Source organism: Cariama cristata, unplaced genomic scaffold, assembly GCF_000690535.1.
Source record: "Cariama cristata isolate BGI_N322 unplaced genomic scaffold, ASM69053v1 scaffold17073, whole genome shotgun sequence".
Lineage (NCBI taxonomy): Eukaryota > Metazoa > Chordata > Aves > Cariamiformes > Cariamidae > Cariama > Cariama cristata.
In genome coordinates this window covers 18,085-38,924 of record NW_009606827.1, presented here as the reverse complement: position 1 = coordinate 38,924, position 20,840 = coordinate 18,085, and the positions used below count along the sequence as shown (strand labels likewise).

The window sequence follows — 20,840 nt, the reverse complement described above, 5'->3', positions numbered from 1 at the left end:
AGCCCCGTTCCTGCCAGCAGCTTCCAGCGCGCAGTGCCAGACCTGGCTGCCTTTCAGCTTCTGTCCTTGCTGTAGGAAGCATGCTCGGTGACTTACGAGTCTGGAATCGTTCCTGTACTCTGAATTACAGGTTTCAAATGGAAGAAACAGCTTATTGTGATTGGTGCCTTTTCGGGATTCTGCTGTGTTCTGCTTACATGCAGGGCAGTTATTCCCCTGGCAAGGATTTTATCATAAAATATGAACCTTCATTTTTCTGCGCTTCAGATTGTTCCCTTAAAGATCCTAAAGATCCTTTTCTTGTTTGCTTGTTTTTCTCCAAACAGCACCGTGCCCGTTAGAGCATCGTTTAGCATTGCACTTGGAGTTTGGCACTAGAGGAACCGTATGTGTTTTGGATCGTGTGCCCCTGTGGGTTGTTTTGTCCCTGGATGTGGCACGCCTCTGTGTGCGGAGCACTTGTCCTCGTCCCTAGCGAGTGCCGGAGCCTGTTACAAGCTAAGCATTTGTGTAATTGGGCTTTGGGCTCCTGTGTCAGATCTTTCTGGTTGTGCATCATCAGCGTTTTTTACCGCAGTGCTGCTTTGCATGCCCTTCCCCATGTCTTTGCATGATTCTGCAGTCTTCCTTGACAGAAGTTTTGTAAATTACGCTTTAGCAAAGCAACCAGGAGAAGATTTGTAAAAGTGGCTCTTTTCCCAGGGAGAGTGCCATCTCTAAGCGAGAAAACATGCTGGTGGATGTTAATTCAGCCCATAAATCAGCCAAACTAGGCTGGCGTACTATAGCTGCTCGCTCGCACTGATGTTTCTTGGTGGGGAGGAAGGTACTTATTAACTCAAGGCTGAAATCTGGTTTAGAAGAAGCAGTGCAAATGTTCCTCTGCCAGTAAGAGCAGCCTTTTCTCTCAGCCCTTTGCTGCGGCAAGGTGGAACGCTGGCGGTTGCCTCTTCTCCCCCTGCTAAACCTGGCCATCTGGAAAAGATTCCTTTCCTTATTATTCACGTGTGGACTTCTCAGCGCAGAAGCGTCTCCCCGTTTGGAGTCTGGCTTTGCTGGCTGTGCCCAAAAGAGTTGGGAGCCCCCAGCACCAGGGAAGGATGCTCGGGCAAGGTGGAGGGAAGAGAAGCGAGGAACTCTTTGAGGACGGGCGTATTCTGGAGAGCAGCCGACTGGAAGCACTTAGGCTTGTTTAAACTGTTTTAGGGTAGCGTTATAGAGCAATTCTGTTTTAAAATCAATAAATACCTTGATTGTTAGAAGCCTGAACCCCGCCCTGTTCCCACCCCTGCTCGTATTTATCAGCTCTGTTAGTGAGATGCGCGTCCAGATTTTGGTCCCTGAAAGCTGTTTTCCCCCTCTGTGTGGCTAACTGGCAACTTCTCCATCTGTCTCACTGCTTTTATGCTGAAGCCCTGCAGCTCCCAGGCCACCTCTGGGTGCATCCTCCAGCGGTAAGTGAACAGGGCAGTGGCAAGGCTGAAGAGCGAAGCTGAGTGGTGAGATCTAGGACCCCGATTCCTTCGAGCAAACAGAAGAGATGTTTGGGGTTGCTTGAAATGTGTCCAGGAGTTCGGAAGTAACTTGCTTTTCAGCGCAGTATTGGGTGCCTCTGTGAACATGCTGTACTGTGCTAATGGGCAACGGCCTAAAAATCCTGCTGCCTTCTGCAACACTGCCCTCTTAATGAGGTACCCTCTGTAGAGAAAATACGCCAAGAGTTAGGAAACAAAGCTGCTTCCTACTCACTTCATGGCAAGTTGGCTGGATTCTGGGAGGCTGCTCAGAGATCCCAGGCTCTCGGAGGCAGGGACAACGTATTCTGTTTCCATGCCGTGTTCCAGCATAGCAGGGTCTTACATGCAGTATTTGTTTTTAAAAGTGCTTTTCCTAATATATGCAACTGGGTGGATAACCTCTCTTCTGTTTCCCCTTCTGCTAGGTTGCCATAAAGATAATTGATAAGACACAGCTGGATGAGGAGAACCTGAAGAAGATATTTAGAGAAGTTCAGATCATGAAGATGCTTTGCCACCCACATATCATCAGGTTATACCAGGTAGGAGCTCTCTGCTGTGGGTTTTCCGGCCCTCTGTGCTATAGCTTTACGCTGTATAGTAGTGATTTCTCTAGGGTTATCCCTCCATTCCTCCAAGGTGAAGTACTGGGAAAGTCCTTTATGTTTTCAAGGTCTCGGAGTACTTTGATTAGAGGGGCGGAGGGGGGGAAAGCGTGGCTAATCCTTCTCTTTTCTGGGAGATCGCGCTTCCGTTGTGGGCTGGCCTCTTGCCATTTGTTTATGGCTATTGTGTGCTTTTCAGTTTCCCAGTTGAAAGCGGATGCGGGCTCCCCTTCTCAATTTAAGGGCGAGAGTAAGTCTTACCCGCTAGCAGGACTGCAAGCATGCGGTTTCCCTGCTCTCCTCTACCTGCCCAGTTGCCCTGCAGCCCCAAGGACTTGCTGATCTGCTCTCTGCTTTCCTGGAAGGTGATCGATAGCAGCGGCAGAGCTGCTTTTGAAACTTGTTTGCGGACTTTTTCTCCAGCTTGTATGGCATTTTCAGTTTGCAGACAAAACCGCCAGAGACCGAATCCGTGTGTGTTGCCTTTTACACATGTGGTCGGTGGTGCCCCTCCGACTGTACGATCAAATAGAACGACCAGGGAGTTGCAAGAGGCCAGAGACAAGCAGACAGCAGAGTGATGGGAGCGGAGGAATAAAGGAGGCCAACACCTTGGTGGAATGTTAAAAGCTGTTTTGGAAGCTGTTGGACAGATGAAAGGCTCCCTCTCTGGGCCTTTCTGATACAAGGGCTCAAGCAGTGACTTACAACCAAAAAGCGCTAGAAAGCTCTGTGCAAACTCCCCTCTGTTGCTTGCAATCCCAGTTCTGGGAAGCTGTGGGACAGAGGCTCCTTCCCGGCATCCTGCCAGAGCTGACCGCTGGCTGCCAGGTTCACGCAGAACTACCTGCCCCTTCGATGGAGCGCTACGCTTGCCAGAGGGCTCGCAGCCACAGGCTGCTTTGGGAAAGGAGGGGACTTGCATCCAAGCTGTGGATGGAAAATCAGCTCTTCTTTGGGCTGGCACACAGAGTGGAGAAAGGGCTGCCCAGGACCCTTCGTCTTGGGGGAGTGCTCAGGTGTGAGAAACTAATTAGGATGGGGATCTCCTGTTTGTACCTGCCTGACTCGGACGGCAGGCATTGGAATGTTAAAAAGTTGAAATCCTGGGGGAAATATGCTGGGGTTATTTCTGTTTGTAATGTAACGTTCACATGTGGGTTTTAAGGGAAAAGTTGTGGTAACCCTCAATAGAAGCTGCCGTTCCCTAGAGCCAACTCTTGCCTCTTCAGGCCCAGTCTACTTCTCCTCTGTGCCTGACAGATGAGTAATTATTTGGACTCCAAAGAGTTAAAACTGAGCAGAAGTGACAGAGGTTAATGTTCAGCTACTCTGGCCAAACCGCCAAGTGTGAGATGCTTACAGCAGACGCTGCAGAATTGAGGCATTATTAAGGTACTTGGGGAACGCTTCTCTGCAAACTGACTCTTTAAAGCTTTTTTTCTGAGCCAGAGACCTGTTTTTCAACCTGTTTTATTCCATCTAAAGCTTTTGATGTGATACTGAACAGGTGACGCTTGTGGCTTGGCTTTGCTAAGGTGGGAGAAGAGTACCAACAGAGGAGCATGTTTCATCTGGCTGTTCTTTCTGGGTACTTTCAGTGGCATTTGTTTTTACATTAAAACTACTAAAACCTAGTGTTGGGAATTTGGAGCCTTTTGTAGCTTTTTGTCAGGAATCTGAGTGTAAAAATCACGTTTCCTTGAGCTTATAAAACTTAAAAGGTGTCAGTGAAAAAGGAGAAAGTGTCTGTAACGATAGTAGTCTATAATGTAAGAGATGCTGTCTGGAAACAGAAACGCACTTAAAAATATCTTCCTAAAGGTTTTCTGTTCATGTAATGTCACTGTTAAGTAGGAGCTGTATATCGTGCCCTGTGACACTTGAGCAGAACTAAGGTTTGTCTTCGTTATACTCTTGTCTTAACATCAGAATAATAGCGATCCAGCTGTTTAAGCAGCTGCTGTTGTCCGGATCAGGCATGCATCATGCAAAATATGAAGCCTACGTGTTCAAGTCGTAGTTCTCAGGAAGAACAAGCAGTGTTGGGCTCCAAATAGCCAGCTTCTCTGTTGGGATAATAGTCCATTTCATGTCAAGAGGTGAACTTTCACTTGTCTTTGAAAGAGAGAAAAGCCAAAACAAAATCCAGCTGTTTCCCGGGCTTTTCTAAACACCCCAGAGTATCAAAAATTGACCCCCCCTGCCTGGCTCCAGAGGTTCAGCACTGCAGTCCTGGAAGTGAAATGCGGCGTTTTTCCCATTGACAAAGCTGTGAAACCTGCTAAATAAATAGCACCAAGTTTTGGAAAACACCCCGAGTGTGTACTTGCCCAAAGGCGGGTCGCAAAACCACAACCGGGTGAGAAAAGGGCCCTCGGAGCCAGCCTTAGCAAACCTGCAGGCAGGGAGGCATTGTGTGCTGCTGCTTGTGAGCTCAGGGTGGTCGTACGCCCTCACCCACTGTCTGGTAAGCATTAAAAATGTAGTTGAGGCCTGTCTTTAGCACACAGTGCCTTGCCCTACGCTTTTCCCCTCTTCTGCATCCTGATAGGGGCTTTGGTAGAACTTGTTCAGGACTCTCAGGTCGTTTAGGAGGGTAGGTTTCACTGAGGGTGATAGAACCGTGCTCAGAGATCAGTCGATTGCTCCAGAGAGTCCTGTGCAGTGGCCCCGCTGCTGTGCCGAGCGCGGCATCCTTGCTGCCTTTGTCTCGACTCGTTCGGAAGTCACTTATCAATTCAGCGAATATTCCCCTCCCTTTGGCAAAATCGTCTTGGTTATTTTAGTGCCTGCAATGGACTGATTAATTAGAAAGGTAAACTAGTTTGGTTGCAGCAGCCCTGAAACGTCTCCCAGGCTGCTGGAACAAGACAAGACCGGGGAGCAAATGCTAAAGGGAGGGTGTCGTGGTTTCACCCCAGCCACGGACCAAGCACCACGCAGCTGCTCGCTCCGCTCACTCTTCCCCCTGACCCCTATGGGATGAGGAGAATTGGGAAAAGGTAAAACCTGGGGGTTAAGAGAAGAACAGTTTAATAATTGCAATGAAATAACAAATAATAGTAATGAAAAGGGAGATAACAAAAAGAGACAGAGGAATAAAACCCAAACAAGACAAGTGATGCATGATACAGTCGCTCACCACCCGCTGACCGATGCCCAGCCTGTCCCCCAGCTGCGATCGGCCCCTCCCGGCCAACTCCCCCCAGTTTCTATGCTGGCCATGCCGTGCTGTGGTATGGAACATCCCTTGGGCTGGTTGGGGTCAGCTCTCCTGGCCATGCTCTCTCCCAGCTCCTTGTGCCCCCCCCTCGCTGGCAGAGCCTGGGGAACTGGAAAGTCCTTGACTCAGGGTGAGCACTACTTAGCAACCACTAAAACATCGGTGTGTTATCAGCATTATTCTCATACTAAATCCAAAACACACAGCACTGTACCGGCTACTAGGAAGGAAATTAACTCTACCCCAGCCGAAACCAGGGCAGAGGGGGAAAGAGAAGAGGAGGAAGGTGCAGATGAAGAGTTGTGTCTAGTTACAGATTTAGTGTTTAAAACTTGTTGTTTGATCCTTTCCCCAGTTCCTGTCCGTTCCTTTGCATAGCTCTGTAAAGCATGGGAAAGTAATATTTTGGATTTGATGAAAGCAGTTACATGTGTTATAGAAGGAACAAAAATTTTCAATTAGTTAAGTTCTTTTTGCACATGGCAGTCTCCTTATCTGTCACTTTTCTGTCCTTGCGCCCAGGTTATGGAGACGGAGAGGATGATTTATCTAGTGACAGAGTATGCTAGTGGAGGGGAAATATTTGGTAAGTACATTTATTGCATTCTTTAATCAGATAATGCACTTGGTCAACTACAGTAAACTGAAAATAGCTGCCACACTCTCTTGTTGCAGTTGAGAGATGCCCTTCGGTCTGAAAACTTTCCATTGACAAGAGGGGTAAAGAAATACATGATACCAACTTGATGGAAAAATAACTTCCATAACCTCTGTTTCTTCTTTGGGTTTCATAGACAGGTGGTGCTGCTCCTCTTTTATGCGGACTTTGGAATGAAAGGTGTTGGATTTTAAAGTGTTGCTGAATACTTTGCTTCCCAACAAGTTGGATGAAACTTGTTAACTGTAGTGGAAATGTTGGTGTATGTTAGTTAGCAGTGTTCAAAGAAACGGACTGTCCTGCGGTTCTGTAGTAGTCTGTTCTCAAAACCATGTATTTTCTTATCTTTTTGATATCTGATTTTATCTTAGCATGTATTAATTACATCCATTTTAAACTCCATTGTCTGCTAACAATGTTTTGGCTGAGCTTTCTTGACCGCAGAAGCTATTCTTTGAAGGAAAAGAAGTATCTGTGCAGCACAATTACAGGAACTGTTGACTGATTTATTAATTTGCTTGTTTTATTGCCGTGACCAATAAGAAACCTGTAGACATAGAGATTTACTTACACACTGGAGTTTTGTGCCAGGTGACAGAGTCGGAATTCTGCAAGATTGGTCTTTATTAGCTTAGCCACTGTGAGCCTCAGAAAAGGGGGAAAATCCTCCGTGCTTGAAGCGAGCTGGCTTAAATCTGCTTCAGGCAATGTCCTTGTGAGGGGACGGTCGCATACGGCCTGTCAGCTAAATGGAAATACTCTCCTTTTTGTCCTCTTAAGTCATTGCAGTAGATTCACTTTTGGTGTCAGAGCCGCTCGCTTTGCTGGAACTGAGACTGAGTTGTAATAACAGATGAAGCTCGTAGTGAAGCAAGGAAAGCCTCACGTTAAGGAAAATAAGGCACCTTCAGCTGCTGAAAAATGCCGGTTTCCAGTGAATACAGTCTAACACCGGTTCCTCAGTACCTTTGTAGATGGTTGTCATGCCTTCTCCACATTGTCCATGTCCTTCGGACGTCCTCTCTGAGGACGTGACAGCTGAAGGAAGAAGCAAGTAGTAGCTGATGCTTGGAAAGTGTGGATCGCCTGGTGAAAAATCTGACTTCCTCCAGCTGAGTCTTCCAGTTGTTTCCTCAAACATCAATCACAGTTAGACACCCAAGAGATCTGAAGGCTTGTAAGATTCATCTTACCTTGTGCAGCAAGTCGTAATTGCAGCGAAATCACTTGAACATGTATTAGAGTTTGCTTGCATGTAGATCACCGCAGAAAAGAGTAAATCACTTTTTGCTTTTTCTCCCTCTTCTGTTGAATTTGGCAGAGATGGGCTCATCTTTTTTTAAATCCAGAAGTATGTGCAAGCTCATATACAAACTTGGAATGAATTCCCTTGGTTACAAAAATAGCCTTCTGCATGAGTTGAAGTGAAAATCTAATTGCTTTCTGAAATACTTTATGCTGTAGTAAATTCAGCTCATCGGTATGGCTAACTTCCATTACGCTGCCCAGCATTTTATTGTCGTTGATAGCTGGGAGCAGCCAGTTAGGTAATAGCTGTGATGTTTCTCCAGACCTAAACCAGGAGGTTGTGCCCCCGCTAGCCGGTTTTGAGCGTTTTCAGGCACCGCACGGGGCCCTGCGCGCCCTCCGTGTTAGAGCAGAGAGGGGGAAGCTGAAGTCTCAGCTTTTTGTAATAGGAGTTTCCTGAGGAGCCACGAAGACTTTGTTCTAACAGCGGAAGCAATTTACAGGGAGGAAACAGCAACCCATTTTGGGAAGGTTTCCTTGCAGCCGTCAGCAGCTCCAGTACTGAAGAATCTCACGTCCTCACGTTGTGGAGACAAAGTCTATCGCAGCGTGGGCTGGCTTCGCACCCGCTCCGGCTCTTCCACAGCGTGGTGTGGCGGGCAGAAGCTGGACCTTACCTGTTACTGAGGATAAAACGTTGTCTGCACGTTGCTTCAACTTGGCACCCATCCCTCTTACGGTAGGCTTGTTAGGAATCGCTGGACATGCTGCAGGGATGGCCGCCTTGGGTGCATATGGAGAGTGCAGTCGCCATCACCCTGTCCATTACTGGGTGCTGGGGAATCCTCTGCATTAAACGTGCCTGTGCCGAGTCTTTTATTTCTTTTCCTGGGTTGTCTCCTAACATCTGCATGACCGAGGTTTTAAAGCGTAGTGCTGAGCTGGAGGAGGGGGTGGGGGGGCTGCCAACCACAGTTGTCCGGACGCTAAACGCTCGGTGTAAGGCTGAGTGCCTCGTGTAATCTGCGTTACAGCATCTCCCTCTTGTAAACCACAAGTTTTTATTGGACGCAAATTGCAGTTGTTTCCCTTGATGCTTTCAGAAGACTTTCAAAGGCTTAAGCTGTGCCCTACAACGGTAAATATGACGTAGACAGTAATATAGGTTGGAATTTTTAGCTGAAAGAATGGTAGTTTCTCTAAGTGGCCATGGTTCAGGTCAGTCAGCCGGTGTTGGGCGCTTGTCTGTCCTGTCCCTGGCTGCTCTGAGCTCCGCAGGCTGTCCTGGGTTAGCGCCTAGGGGAGCTGTACAACCTGTTTATCTGAATTGCCGGTAAAAGGGCTGATAGCTCCTTCAGCGGCCAAGCTGTGCTGTAAATGCCTCTGATTCGTCTGTTACTGGAAACGTTTTGATAATTCTCTCTGTTTGCATAGCGGTGCGTGGGGATCAGGGAGAAGACTTGCTTTTGCTGTGGGCTTAAGCAGTAAAATGTAAATTGTTATTTTTGTCCCTATGCATGTTTTGCGTGTGGTTGGGTTGCTGGTTTGACGTTATGAACAAATGAATGTCTCCTTTTAAACACAGGGTGCTCTTTGTTCCAGGTCCCTCGAGTGTCCTTTTTTTGAGGTCAAACAGAATGTAATCTAAAAGTCTATTTTCGTTTCAGCTGTGTACTGTGAATACTGTAAATAATCTGCAGTCCTTAATGGCAAAAATACGGGTACTTGGTTGATCAACAAAAATTTTCAGAAAGCTTGACAAAATCGTCGCCTGGTTGATGTGGTTGGTTAGCACGTCTGCTGTTTCTGCCACCTCGTCTTCCCATCTCCTGCCCGCTTGTCCAGACAGCTTTTCTGAGCATGGAGCGGACGGACGCGTTACACAACGTGGTACCAGTCGCTAGAAGATCAGGTCTCTGCTTATGAGATCACAAGGTCACCAAGTACGCTGGAAATGTGACTTAATCCACCCCACGGAGGAGATGCGAAGCTTAAGCAGCATTTACTTTCCAGACAGAAAGCTACTTCAAAGCACGAGGAGTCTGTCCAGAGGCGAAAAGTGGGAACTTATGTATCGGTCCTGTCTCGTAACCAGAAGATGCTTTTTCTTCAGTGTAGGATTTTACTGGGGTTTTTTAATGCAGAGAGCAGCATCAGGTGCTTCATAAAAGTACACAGAACAGATGTTTTTTAAGGGTCATGACATGAAATCATGCAATCTCTGGAAAACACTCGAAGGAGCAATGCCGTACGCCTCTTCAGCTCCCAGAGCGCCCGCTGACGTGTGTACGACCCAGCGGTGAGTCTGCGCTTCGGGACTGGGCGCACTCGAGATCAGCGTGCTGGCTCCCAGATGAACATTCAGGCCATCGCTGTAACCTCCGTTGCGTGAGAGGTTTATGCAGACTAAGCCTGCAATGGTTAATTTTGGCATACAGTTGCCCTCGGTATGTGAAGTATTCTGTAGCTTCATTGTTTCTGTCCTTCCTCTGGAGCTTGTGCAGAAATGTCAGCGGTCTCCAAGTGCTGTGCCTACGTGCAGAGCTTGGGGACCGGCCTCCACTCACTTTTCTTCATGAAAAGTGAAATTTCACGCCTAACCTAAGAAGATTTTTTTTTTTTCTGCAACCTAAGCAGGACTGACTAATCAAAGGGGCAGCAGAGTTTGCTGCGTGAGCGGACGTCTGGCAGGGCAGCTGCTGAGAGCAACAGTCTGAGGAGCGCAGGACTGTACAGCTCGTGCCACCGTCCGTGCGTGGGGACAGGTGAACCTGGTTTGGGCAAAAATATACTTAGGAGAGGAGAGCCTTGTGGAAAGACACCTGCTGCAGCAGCAGCTGGATTTGATGTCTTGCCTGCAGGAAAATCTCTAAAATACCTTCCAAAAACTGTGAGAGATTGGAGCCTTGCGCTTCGTTTCAAGAGCGCTTGCTATATCGGCGGGCTGTGCTCCCACGTTTGAGTGGAGGAAGAGATGTGGATGACCTTGACTTGTTTAGGAGCTGAGCCACTATCTATTGATCAGTGGTAATGCTTAAATTGCAGCAGGTCCTTGCTTAACTCTACTTGTCACTCTCCCAACTCTTTAGAGCAAAAAATTTATGACCGTGCAGATGGCTTAATGAAATATGGTGGGGCTAATTGAGATAGTAAATTTTGCGTTTCCTAGCAAGTGACTTGAGGGTCAGGTTGGAATTGGTGATGGATTTCCTTCCCCAGCCCTGGTTCAGATTTGTTCATGGAATAAGTTCATCCGATGAATAAAACTCAATTGACAAGCTCTTTGAAAAACATCTTCACTCTGTTGCACAACATGAGTAGTCAAACATAAAGAAGTAGGTTGCTGTGCAGTCAGAAGTCAGCAGAACTGCTTTGACTGATCTTGGTAATTAGTATTTACTGCGAGTCAATTATGTCGCAGGTATTTTAATTAATGGGTGACTGGGAAAAATACAACCACCTGATGAGAAACCTTCAGAAGTGATTTATTTTTATTATTTTCAAGACCAGATAACTCTTATCAAGCCCTCTGGTTTAATGGAGTTTATGGAGTGAAATTAATCATTTCAGCCTATTTTTGGCCAGAAGCCTTTTGGGGCTGACTCGATGGCCCGACTGAGAAGTAACAGCCTCTTGAAATGGGCAAGGAGATAATAAACCTCTGAGGTTTGGCTTGCTGGTGCCTCTGCTAGCCTGCTCTGTGACCCACGTCGGAGAGGAGAGGGCTTGTGCAAACCTCTCCGAAGCTCTTCCCCTGAGTTGGGGAGACTCGGGAACCCTCCTGGTCCCACCTGTGGGTCAGGACCTGTGGTTACCAGGGGCTCTCCAGGACTCTTCTGGGGTTTCTCCTGCAGTTTTGTACCACTGTCCTCAACTCCATAGTCTTGCAAACTACTATTCCTACCTGTATCTCTTCCTGTGCTACATCAGTTTCAGTTAAACTTGCTTCTAGGGTAGAGAGCTATTAGGATAGTGTAATAATTCTATTTCATACTTCCACTGTTGCTTACTTTGACTTTTACACTTTTCCTGGCAGAGTTTTGTTGCCTGTTCTGCTGATGCTTCAGGGGAGGGGGATGCTTTTTCTCCTCCTCTCTCTGCCATTTCTACTGCCTGTCCCCTGCCTGTCCATCCCTGCTTGCAGGGTAGTCTGAGTGGCTTCTGTAAGTCTGGCGCTTTCAGCTTTGAAGTGGATTGATTTCAGTTGGGTCGCTGCTGTATTGCCTGCCTTTGTGATCTCTTAGAGGAGACTTTTCACATCCATGTGTGCAATGCTAGCTCCCAAGGAAAGCCTGGCTGGCAACAAGTCCTACCTTTGAGTGAGAGTGTAGATTTTCAACGAAATATTTTAGAGTGCTCAGATTTCCGTGGCAGAGGCAAGCTCCACTTTTATGGTGAAATGTGTTGTTGAGTATTGCAAGTATGTGTTTGGCACCAAAACAGTAGCAAGTACCCAGAGGCCGGTTATGAGTGTCAGGAACCCCTACACGTGTTTTGAAGTGTGCGCGATGACTTTCTTCTGTTGCGTTGCAGGAGTACAACCGTTCCATGAAGCTGTAGCTTTGCACTGAGCTGCAGCGTGTGTAGCAAGGGGAGCTGGCATGCTTTGGGAGCGTTGAGGCTGGCTCTCAGCCGAGGTGTACCTGGTGGAGCGAGCACCCTGTGCCCCCCAGAAACGAGGAGAGCGTGGGTCAGAGGCAGACGCACGGCCTGCTGGAACAGAGCTAGCGCAAACTGTGGAGCATTAGTGGGGTTTCAGTCTGATCTGCTCACGCGTGGCTTCCCCTCTGAAGGGGGATGATGTTAAATACTTTCTGCAGCTGGTAGATGAGTTAGCTAAAAAGTGGAGATTGAGGAGCCGGCTGTCTCTTTAACTAGCTGCGGCTCCACTGGTTTCAGTGAGAGTTATTTTTGGTGAGGCTTGTTAGACCAGAGACAAGTTTCCTGTGGAAAACCAGAAGGAAGGAGGCACGGCACGTGGCTGCGAACCTGTGCCGCTCGCTGTTGAGGTAGTATGGTGCGAGGCTTGGTATTTGAAGGAAAAGGTTGAAAAAGTTTTATTTCTATTTTGATGTAGAAAAAGATTTTAAAACCTTTATGCTTTTCACGTAACAGTTCTGATTTTTCTAGCCAGCCCCATCAACCAGAGACGGCCCAGGTAAGGGCTGCTGTGGTGGTGGTGTGCCAGAGTCCCTTCCCGTGTAGCTTCAGCGGAGACCCTGTCCGGTGTTGGAACCCGGAAAACACCCTGGTGCCCACGTCGTTGCCCGTCCTCTGCATCGCTTGCTGCAGGCGTGCGAGAAGCCTCTGCCTGGGTTGAACTCCCTGTGTGGATAACTGCTTTGTTCTTCACTTCATCCCTTGCAGATCACTTGGTGGCCCACGGACGTATGGCGGAGAAGGAAGCCCGGAGAAAGTTCAAGCAAATAGTGGCTGCTGTCAACTTTTGTCACTGTCGTAATATAGTCCACAGAGATCTGAAGGCAGAAAATCTACTTCTGGATGCCAACCTTAACATCAAAATAGCAGGTGAGCTAAGACTAGCAGTGTGGGAGGAAGGCAGCTGCTTTCAGAAGTTAATAAATGTAGGCATTGGCTGCTTCCAGGTATTCAGAAAGAAGGAAACGCAGTGCAGCTAAAGGAAGCTTTGGATTTCTGTGTGGCCTGCTGCCCAGAGCTGAAACTGCCAGGTTGTAGCCAGGAGATTTATATCTCCCTTCAAGTAGTGCAAAATGAAAGACGGAGGAAAGAAGAGCAGCTTTGGCTTCCTAGGCAGATATGCAGCTATAGATGACTGTGGTGTTCCGATACGCTGGATAATGGGCGAGACTAATATTAAAAAATGGCCTTGTCCTGGTGCTGGTTTAGGACTTGTTCAAAGCTAAGTGGGAGAGAAAGAACAGAAAAGGTAGGGGTGACAACGTTTATGGTAGGGCAGTGAAGGGGAAACGGCACTCTTGGAATCACTTCACTAAGCTGTCTGACCAAGCAGGAGAATTGGCCTGAGTGCTTTGGGTAATTTATTCATTGCAGGGGGAGAAGCTGAAGTTACTGAATAAAGAGGCCCTTACAGCCAGGTCCCAGTGTTTTGCTGGGCAGTGGGGGTTTTTTGCTGATAACTGCCCTTCCAGGGAGCTTGCACCTCGGGCAGTTTCTCGGCTGACCCAACGCAGGCCTGCGTGTCTGTGATCCTCTTGTACATGAGATTGAGCCTTGGCCGCTGAGCTCTGTGATGCACTGGCTAGACTTGACTTTATTTAGCTTTGTGGGATTATGTAGCAACCGATTGAAACGAGGATTTAAACGAGGATTTAATACTGCCCTGGTCATCTCATTTCATGGGCTTTTGGATTGGAAGAGCTCATACTTACCATTTAATTCTGCTAGAGCCTAACGCATAGCAGAGCATTTTTGGAAAGGGCTTTGTTGCCCCCTCTCTTAATAGACTTGCTTGGAGAGCTTGTCGGCTTTTACAAGGGTTTGTAACTTGACTTTAAAAAAAGAAGAGTGCTCAGGGCTACAAAACTTTTCAGTCTGTGACCTTATTACTGGGAGTTGGGGAATACTCTTCTAGCTTGATACCATCTTGGAGAGAGGAAACAATCTTGTTCGTTGTGTTACCGTTCTCTCATGTACCATCCGTAGGTGTTAAAGTTTAACATCTGATCTGTAGTAAGATGATTAATGATTTCTTAGGTTTCCCTTGTCCTCACTTTGTGAGGAGGGAATGGAGAAGGAATAGAAAGGAGTGAAGGACTTTATGAAACTTCCTCTGGGCGCTTAATAGTATGCACCGTGTCCTCCTTGGCACAAGGATGATAACCTGCTCTTCTGGGAGCAGAAGATGAGTAAGAGGCACGTCGCTGATGGAAGTGGTTCGTAGCATTTCCTACGTGTTAAGGGAATCTGTGCCGCCTTGCGCTGCACAGGATTCCGTGGCCCAATGACAGCCGGATAGCTCTCGCTTCCCAGAGCCGCGCTGCGTGCAGTCACCGAGAGAAACGCACTGACAGGGTGGGAAGAAGGGCTTGGGTTTGCCGGTCAGACCCATTTCTGACGGTTGGGTAAGAGCATCTGTGCTGGAGGAGGGCAGCAGCAAGCGGCTGTTGGTGACCGCTGCCCTGGGCAGCAGGAGGAGGTGGTGGCAGGTAACGGAGCTCCTACGAGAAAGGCTACTCGGGAGGTCTTTATAAGCAGTGCTTTCAGGCATCTGTTTTATGCAAACAGATGCACTAATGATTTGAGGCCATCTTGTGTTTGTGGGGCAAAAGCTAATCTGTGTGTAGCGGGGGGAACGGTGCCTAGCAAATAAAAAGAAAGAAGTTAAAAACTAACACGAGTAGAAACTGGAGTACAGCTGGGTTTCCTAAAGAAACGTCCATGTGAGCACGCTGACAAGCCCTGTGAATGTCTGAAAATTGTGGAAACTTTTTTTTTAATCTAAGGGAGCTGGAAACTATTTTCCTTCCAAATCTCTGCTCCCAGAATGGACTCTAGAAGATAGTTCCCACTCTGGTGGTGGTACTGTTTTACTTGGCAGGAAGATGTAGTGATTTGAAAAGTAGCCTGGAAAAGCTGATTTATGGTATAGGATTTTCCAACTATTAAGTTTTGTCCCCTATAAATCGTCAATTATGACCTGACACCAGTTCTTCCATTGTTTCGAGAGCAAAAAAAGAAGCGATAGCAACTGATCTCTTTCACACCAGACCTCCTAGAATAAATACTACAGAAATGCACAAAGCGTTGCTACACAGAATGGAGGATCAGCTAAGCCTTCACTGCCAAGCCCGTTAACTGTGCCTAACTCAAACCTCTTCAATGATGCATTTAATGTTCAGCTGATGGAGGCTATAGATTTATCTGGAGTGTCTTCTGAAGGCTCTGCTTGGTAGGTCTGGTCACTTTTTATCTGCCAAGTAGCAGCAAGGCAGGTAGCCTGAAGGATGCGGTCAGCCAGTGCGTCATCTCAAACACCCGGAGCGGAGGCTGGGACTACAGCTTTGTGGTTCTTCTGATATACCCATATGCACAGCCTTTAGTAATGTGCGTAACTCCAGCAGCGTTGGGACTTTTTCAGACTCTCCCCAGTGCAGATTTTCTAGCACGTTACTGCTGACCTGCACTTGCAGCCTTGCATCCCTTACTCAGCTTTAGTTAAGTAGGTGACACTTAGGGAGTGTAGCGGTCTTGAAGTGGGTTAATGCTGCTGTTGTCACCCAATGGTGACAACAAGTGTGCTTCTTGGGTTTGGGGTGGTTTTTTTATTGATTATAACTATACTGTTTTTCCATAAACAGTCAGATTCAAATGCTATTACCCTCCCTCTCATTTTTCCCATGGATGCTTTTTCTCCAGTGTACCTTCTCAAAGTCTGAGTCAGTAGCTTCTGGCATTGTGTTCACTGGTGCTCCCAGTCAGAGAGTTCAGCCAGGAGTTGTGATTGTTGCTAAATACCCGGGCCTTCCTGGGGTATGGTTTTGGAGAGGGATCCGATCTATGCATTGCTTTGCGTTCGTTTGCAAGAGTCTGCTGGTTCTGTTGCCTTCTGAGGATGAAAGTCCCTGTTGTGCAGATACTGAAGCCAGCTCCCTGAGGCTCTGCTCTGAGGAAAGGTGAGGGGCTGGGCCCACTTTTTTTTGTAGCACGGAGATGTTTCTTTCAAGTACTTTCTTTATATCGCATCACTGTGACTTTTGACTTGCTCTTCAGAAATGCCCTTTTTCCTCTGCATCTGTTTGTGGAGGAGCCCTGGTTGCTCCCTGGGGATTTGGATTTATACGTCTCCTTGGACCGGGTGACTTGTCATAATTTTTAAGAAAGTTTATTTAAGTTGTAGGGGTTTTTTTTTGTTTGGTTTAGGTTTTGTTTGTTGTTTGTTGCTTTGGACTTTTCAAATCCCCCCCCCCCCTCCTCTTTCGGGGGGGGGCTTCTGTTTTCGCCAGCCTTGACCTCAGTTCCTGCAGCTCAGGTGGGTTCTGGGAGCTGTTTCCAGCCTTTGAGCAATGCTTCGTGTAAGAGGGAGCTGTCTGGCTCCAGCTCCCCGCAGAGACGAGCAGCGTGACTCACCCGGAGCCCGGAAAGTGCTGGGTAGAGCAGCAGCTCTCCACAGGGAGAAGTTTTTCATCATGAAATCGGGGGCAGCCGTGGGGCGACCGCAGGAGCTCCAGAACCTGCTGGTTGAACGCGGGCGTCTCTGCCCTCCGAGCCCGGCTCTCTAAGGAGAGACTTGGCGGGCTTGCTCTCTCTGCCCACCTCCTCTCCACCGGCAAAAAGAGCTGTGAACCCTTGGGCTAATTTCAACCTGATGTTGCTGCTGCTTGCTTGCCGTGCCGCCGTCGAGGGGAGCTCATCGGCGTGACCGGTTAGCAGGCCGGCACGGCAGTGCGGGGAACACCTTGTTCCGCTGTCCTCTGCAGAGCTGGAGCTGGTGGCGGGCTGCATGGGGCGATATTCACTGCTTTGAAAATACGGTTGGTTCCCAAAGTGCCACAAAGCCTGCTCGAGTACATATAGGGATAAATAAAAGTAACTAAACCAGAATACTTTGCTCAATTTATGTGAAGTACCAAAATTCCGGCGTGTTCTGGCACAGTCAGAAAGAGTTTACGCCTAAACTTGACTACAAATGCTTTGTTGTTAGGAGATGGGAATACATTTAGTGCTCTAGTTTTTAGTGCTTGCTCTGGTCGCCGCAATTCAGGCACCTGTTACATGTCCTACTTTAAACGTGAGACAGAACAGCTCAAAAGCTTGCAGAGGTGGAAAGGACGATTGTGCAGCTGTGTGCTATTTCCCTGAAATAGTCCTCTAAAGGCTGGCTGCTCTTGTGTTTTGGAAGTTTAGATGACTTCGTTTCCAATGGCAAAAACCCAAAGCGTTTTTTAACTGCCTTATTTTGATGCTGTGATGCTTTTAAAGAACATTTACCACCTCTGTGTTCCATTTTGAGGTACAGCACTGTCTGTACTCCAGGTATTTCCACAGGAACACACCACGCTAGATGTTCTTCACAAGCGTAAACCATCTCCACGTTGCAAATTTTGCCCCTGCGAAGGGATGGGAAGAAGGAAAGTCGGCTGCAGCCTCCTGGAGCTGAGCTAGCAGGAGCCGTGCCGACTGCGCCTGCTGTGCCGAGCTGCGCTCGGTGCTCTGCTGAGTTTTGCAGAAGCTGTCTAAAGGAGGAGAGCAGGGTCACCTGAAATTAGGTCATGGAAAATCCCGTAAGGAAAGCAGTGAGCATGGACGCACCAGTTAGTGCGTTGTCTGCGGAGTGCCGGCGGGGTTTTCTCTGCCCCCTGCACAGAGGTGTTGGCCATCGCTGGCCTCCCTGGTGGCTCGCTCTTGAAAGTTGGTGTGAAACTCTGGGCGCCGCTGTAAAGAGGCTTTCGTCGAAAAGACGACAACCGTTTTCCTTTCGGCAGGGTAATATCGAATGTGTTAGGGCAAACCTGTAGTTTTATATGATTTGGGAGAATAAACCTTTCTTGACGGCTAAAGAATGCACGCCAAAGACCTTACCTTCTAAAGCGTGGATAAAAGCCTGTAAGGAGAAACAAGCAGATAAAACCAAGATGAATTTTCAAGATGATCGTCTAATTCAAGAAATGGGAAAAATCCTTTTGTGCTTTTGCATCTCAAATATTCTTTACCGTTTGCGTGTATGTATTAAAATACGCATTTTCAGCCAAATTCTCCTTGCGCAACATTGGGATCTTGTGTTTCACCAACAGGTAGGCAGTCAGCTATGCATTATCCCAGACGTGCTGCAGTTCGGACCAGTGGTGGTGTCAAAATTAATCTTAAACTCTTTATGAGAGATATCTACATTCTGCAGCTGTACTGTGTATTTTTGCCACGATGCTTTTCGATTTAATCGGTTAGAGTCTGCAATCTGAGCATTCCTGGCCCTCCTTGTTTTTTCCAGCATTTCTCACAGAAGCCTACTGTGAGGATTTGCTGCTGCTGGTACCAGCAAATGCCATGAAAAATGTCCTCGTTGCTGTGGGTGCCCGTCCACGTGCATTAACGTCACTCACCCTCCTGCTGGCACGTGCCTAGCAGGGAGAGAGGCACAACAGCGTGCAGATAACCTTTGTGGCACCGCTCCTTCGGATAGAGCTTGCTTCTAGGGACCCCACGCTTGCGGGACACGGAGGCACCTCTCTGTGATTATGTCTTTGCTTTTATTCAGTTGGGGCAAAAAAGGAGGAAATTGTTAGTGAAGATTCTTTCTTTTTATAAGAAAAAGCTCACTTCTCTTGAATGCAGACTGTGGCTTCTTTAGTCTTTCCAGCACAACTCCCAGCTGCGTGCCAGGGGGTGGCAGGTTAAGTAGCGGAGAGTGCCATTAGTGCCCACGTAAGCTGATGGTTGACTGCCTGTAAGGTTAAGACCTTTCTCTTAATTTCTCTTTCAGGATTTATTATTTGCTGTTGGTGGATGATTTGACTTGGTTTGTAGAGCTGCCCACCGTAACCAAAGTTTCCAGCTCATGTAGCGCTTTCTGAAAAATCAAAATTTCTTTCCCTTTGTCTGCATTCTGTCCTTGCTGGCAGCTGCCCTGGCCCTAATGAAGTTGTGAAGCTTGATGTCAGAGAAGCTGAAGGTTGGAAGTTGACCCACAAGACTTATGCGGGATTTCTTGAGTATAAGGTGGAAGCCTCATTCCAAACCATCCACCTGGCTTGCAGCAACCCTGCTTGATCTGATTGCTGGTGTATTGACTCCAGCATGGAAATCACATGGGTAGAAAGTGAAGAGCAAACTTTTGGAAAGATCTTTGTGTTCTGCTAAGCAAAGGCAGTATGGTTATAGTATGTGAGGCAGGCCTGAGTCGTGGCATTTTGCAGCAGGTTGTTTAAACGGGGTGTGTTTTTATGCTGTACAAAGCGGACATGCCGCTGTTAATGCTCGGTGGTCTTTCATCTTGGTACAGAGAATAGTTGCACGCTGTCCAGGTGGCTTTGGCGTTGCACTTGCTCTTCTTACCTCTTTAGCGCTCTTGTTTCTCGGATGTCTGTGTATCAGTTAGCCGTTATAGGATTGTACGTGACTTTACTAGACTCGGCAAATTACTTAAACACCACTTGTTTAGGATGGTTGGAGTGGATCGTATTCCTCTAATCAGTTCTCTTTGTCCTTTCAGATTTTGGGTTCAGTAACATCTTCACACCTGGTCAGCTGCTTAAAACCTGGTGCGGGAGTCCTCCCTATGCTGCTCCAGAGCTCTTTGAAGGAAAGGAATACGATGGGCCAAAGGTTGACATTTGGGTACGGGATGAACCTCTTTCTCTCTTGCTTTGAACTAATTCTTGTTCTGTTTGGCTTTGCTTCCTGAAATCCTTAGTAAGTGTCTTACAGAAAAGCCCCTGATAGGGTAAAAAATAGTTTGGCTTTGCTTCCTGAAATCCTTAGTATGTGTCTTACAGAAAAGGCCCTGATAGGGTAAAAAATGTTTTTCGGAGAAATGCTTATAAAATTTTATTCTGGCTACTATGTCACATGTGCACTTTATTGGGAGGCATGGTGCCAAAAATATTAGTTGCCCAGAAATGCCTTTTAATTTAGTTTGCCCAAAATAGGGTTTGCTTCACTGCTGTTGAGTGGCAGAGTACCTACCGCAGCAGAGCTGAAAGAGGAAACTTCAAGTTTTGCTGTACGAGGCTTTGCAGAGGCGCAGAGCCTTGGGACAGCCTCCTCCGTGGCACTAGCTGTGCACCACAAAGCTTGCTTTGCCCCGCAGCTCTGCCTCTCGACGCTGGCTCGGCTGCCTGCTGTCCTGCCTCTTCTCCTCGCGGGGCTCCTCGAGCTCTGCCAGCCAAGCAGAGTGGGATGAGTGGGAGGGAAGAGTGGCATACCTGGGTGTGAAACGGCCGTGCGGTGGGTCAGCTGAAGCTCTTTGGGCATGCCAGTTGGCCGGAGCCTCCTACCGCAGGGCTGCTGCGGGCAGGCTTGGGGCTGTAGCCTTCTTGTGAACCGATGGCTTCCGAGGCTCCAGAGAAAGTCTGAATTAGGCTTGAAGTTTGAAGGAGGAATTTAGCTGTCCCGGGACTCAGATGTCAACAAGGTCCATTCCAATGGGATTTGCTGCTTCTTAGTCTGTATTATGATTTTCTTCTGTTTAAGCAACATTCACGGCAATTAGCTGCAGTCTCCCGGTCTCTTCCTCTAATGTTGCTGACGTGACCTTTGTTTTGGACGCAGAGTCTCGGCGTGGTGCTGTACGTGCTGGTCTGCGGCGCTCTGCCCTTCGACGGGAGCACGCTGCAGAACCTGCGGGCGAGGGTGCTCAGTGGGAAATTTCGCATTCCATTTTTCATGTCCACAGGTAAGGGGTGTGCGCCTGCAGCGCTGAGCAGGCGCTGGCCGCCTCTCTGCTTACAGATTCTTCGTAGCACTTAAATTATAGCATACCAGTTGATTTATATGCCAGTGAAGTGGTGTGCCGGGAAGCTTATCCGCTGGATGGTGGTTTGTAACGTAAGCTAAAATGGGTTCTGAATCTAGAATTTAGAAACTGAAATACTCTTATTTAAAGTCTCAGCTTTCATGTGTATAACTATGCAGACTATAGCAAAATGTTA

At 47.7% G+C, this 20,840-nt stretch overlaps 1 protein-coding gene across 1 annotated transcript in view; it reads left to right on the top strand.

Moving 5' to 3' along the window:
• Window positions 1–1,948: 1,948 nt before the first annotated feature.
• SIK3 (SIK family kinase 3) overlaps window positions 1,949–20,840 on the top strand; it is a gene marked incomplete at its 3' end in the record, with an annotated part of 35,016 nt that continues 16,124 nt past the window's right edge. The window contains 5 exon segments of the mRNA XM_009696511.1: window positions 1,949–2,059; window positions 5,871–5,934; window positions 12,622–12,783; window positions 19,403–19,527; window positions 20,461–20,584. Coding sequence (XP_009694813.1) covers window positions 2,018–2,059; window positions 5,871–5,934; window positions 12,622–12,783; window positions 19,403–19,527; window positions 20,461–20,584 — 517 coding nt within the window.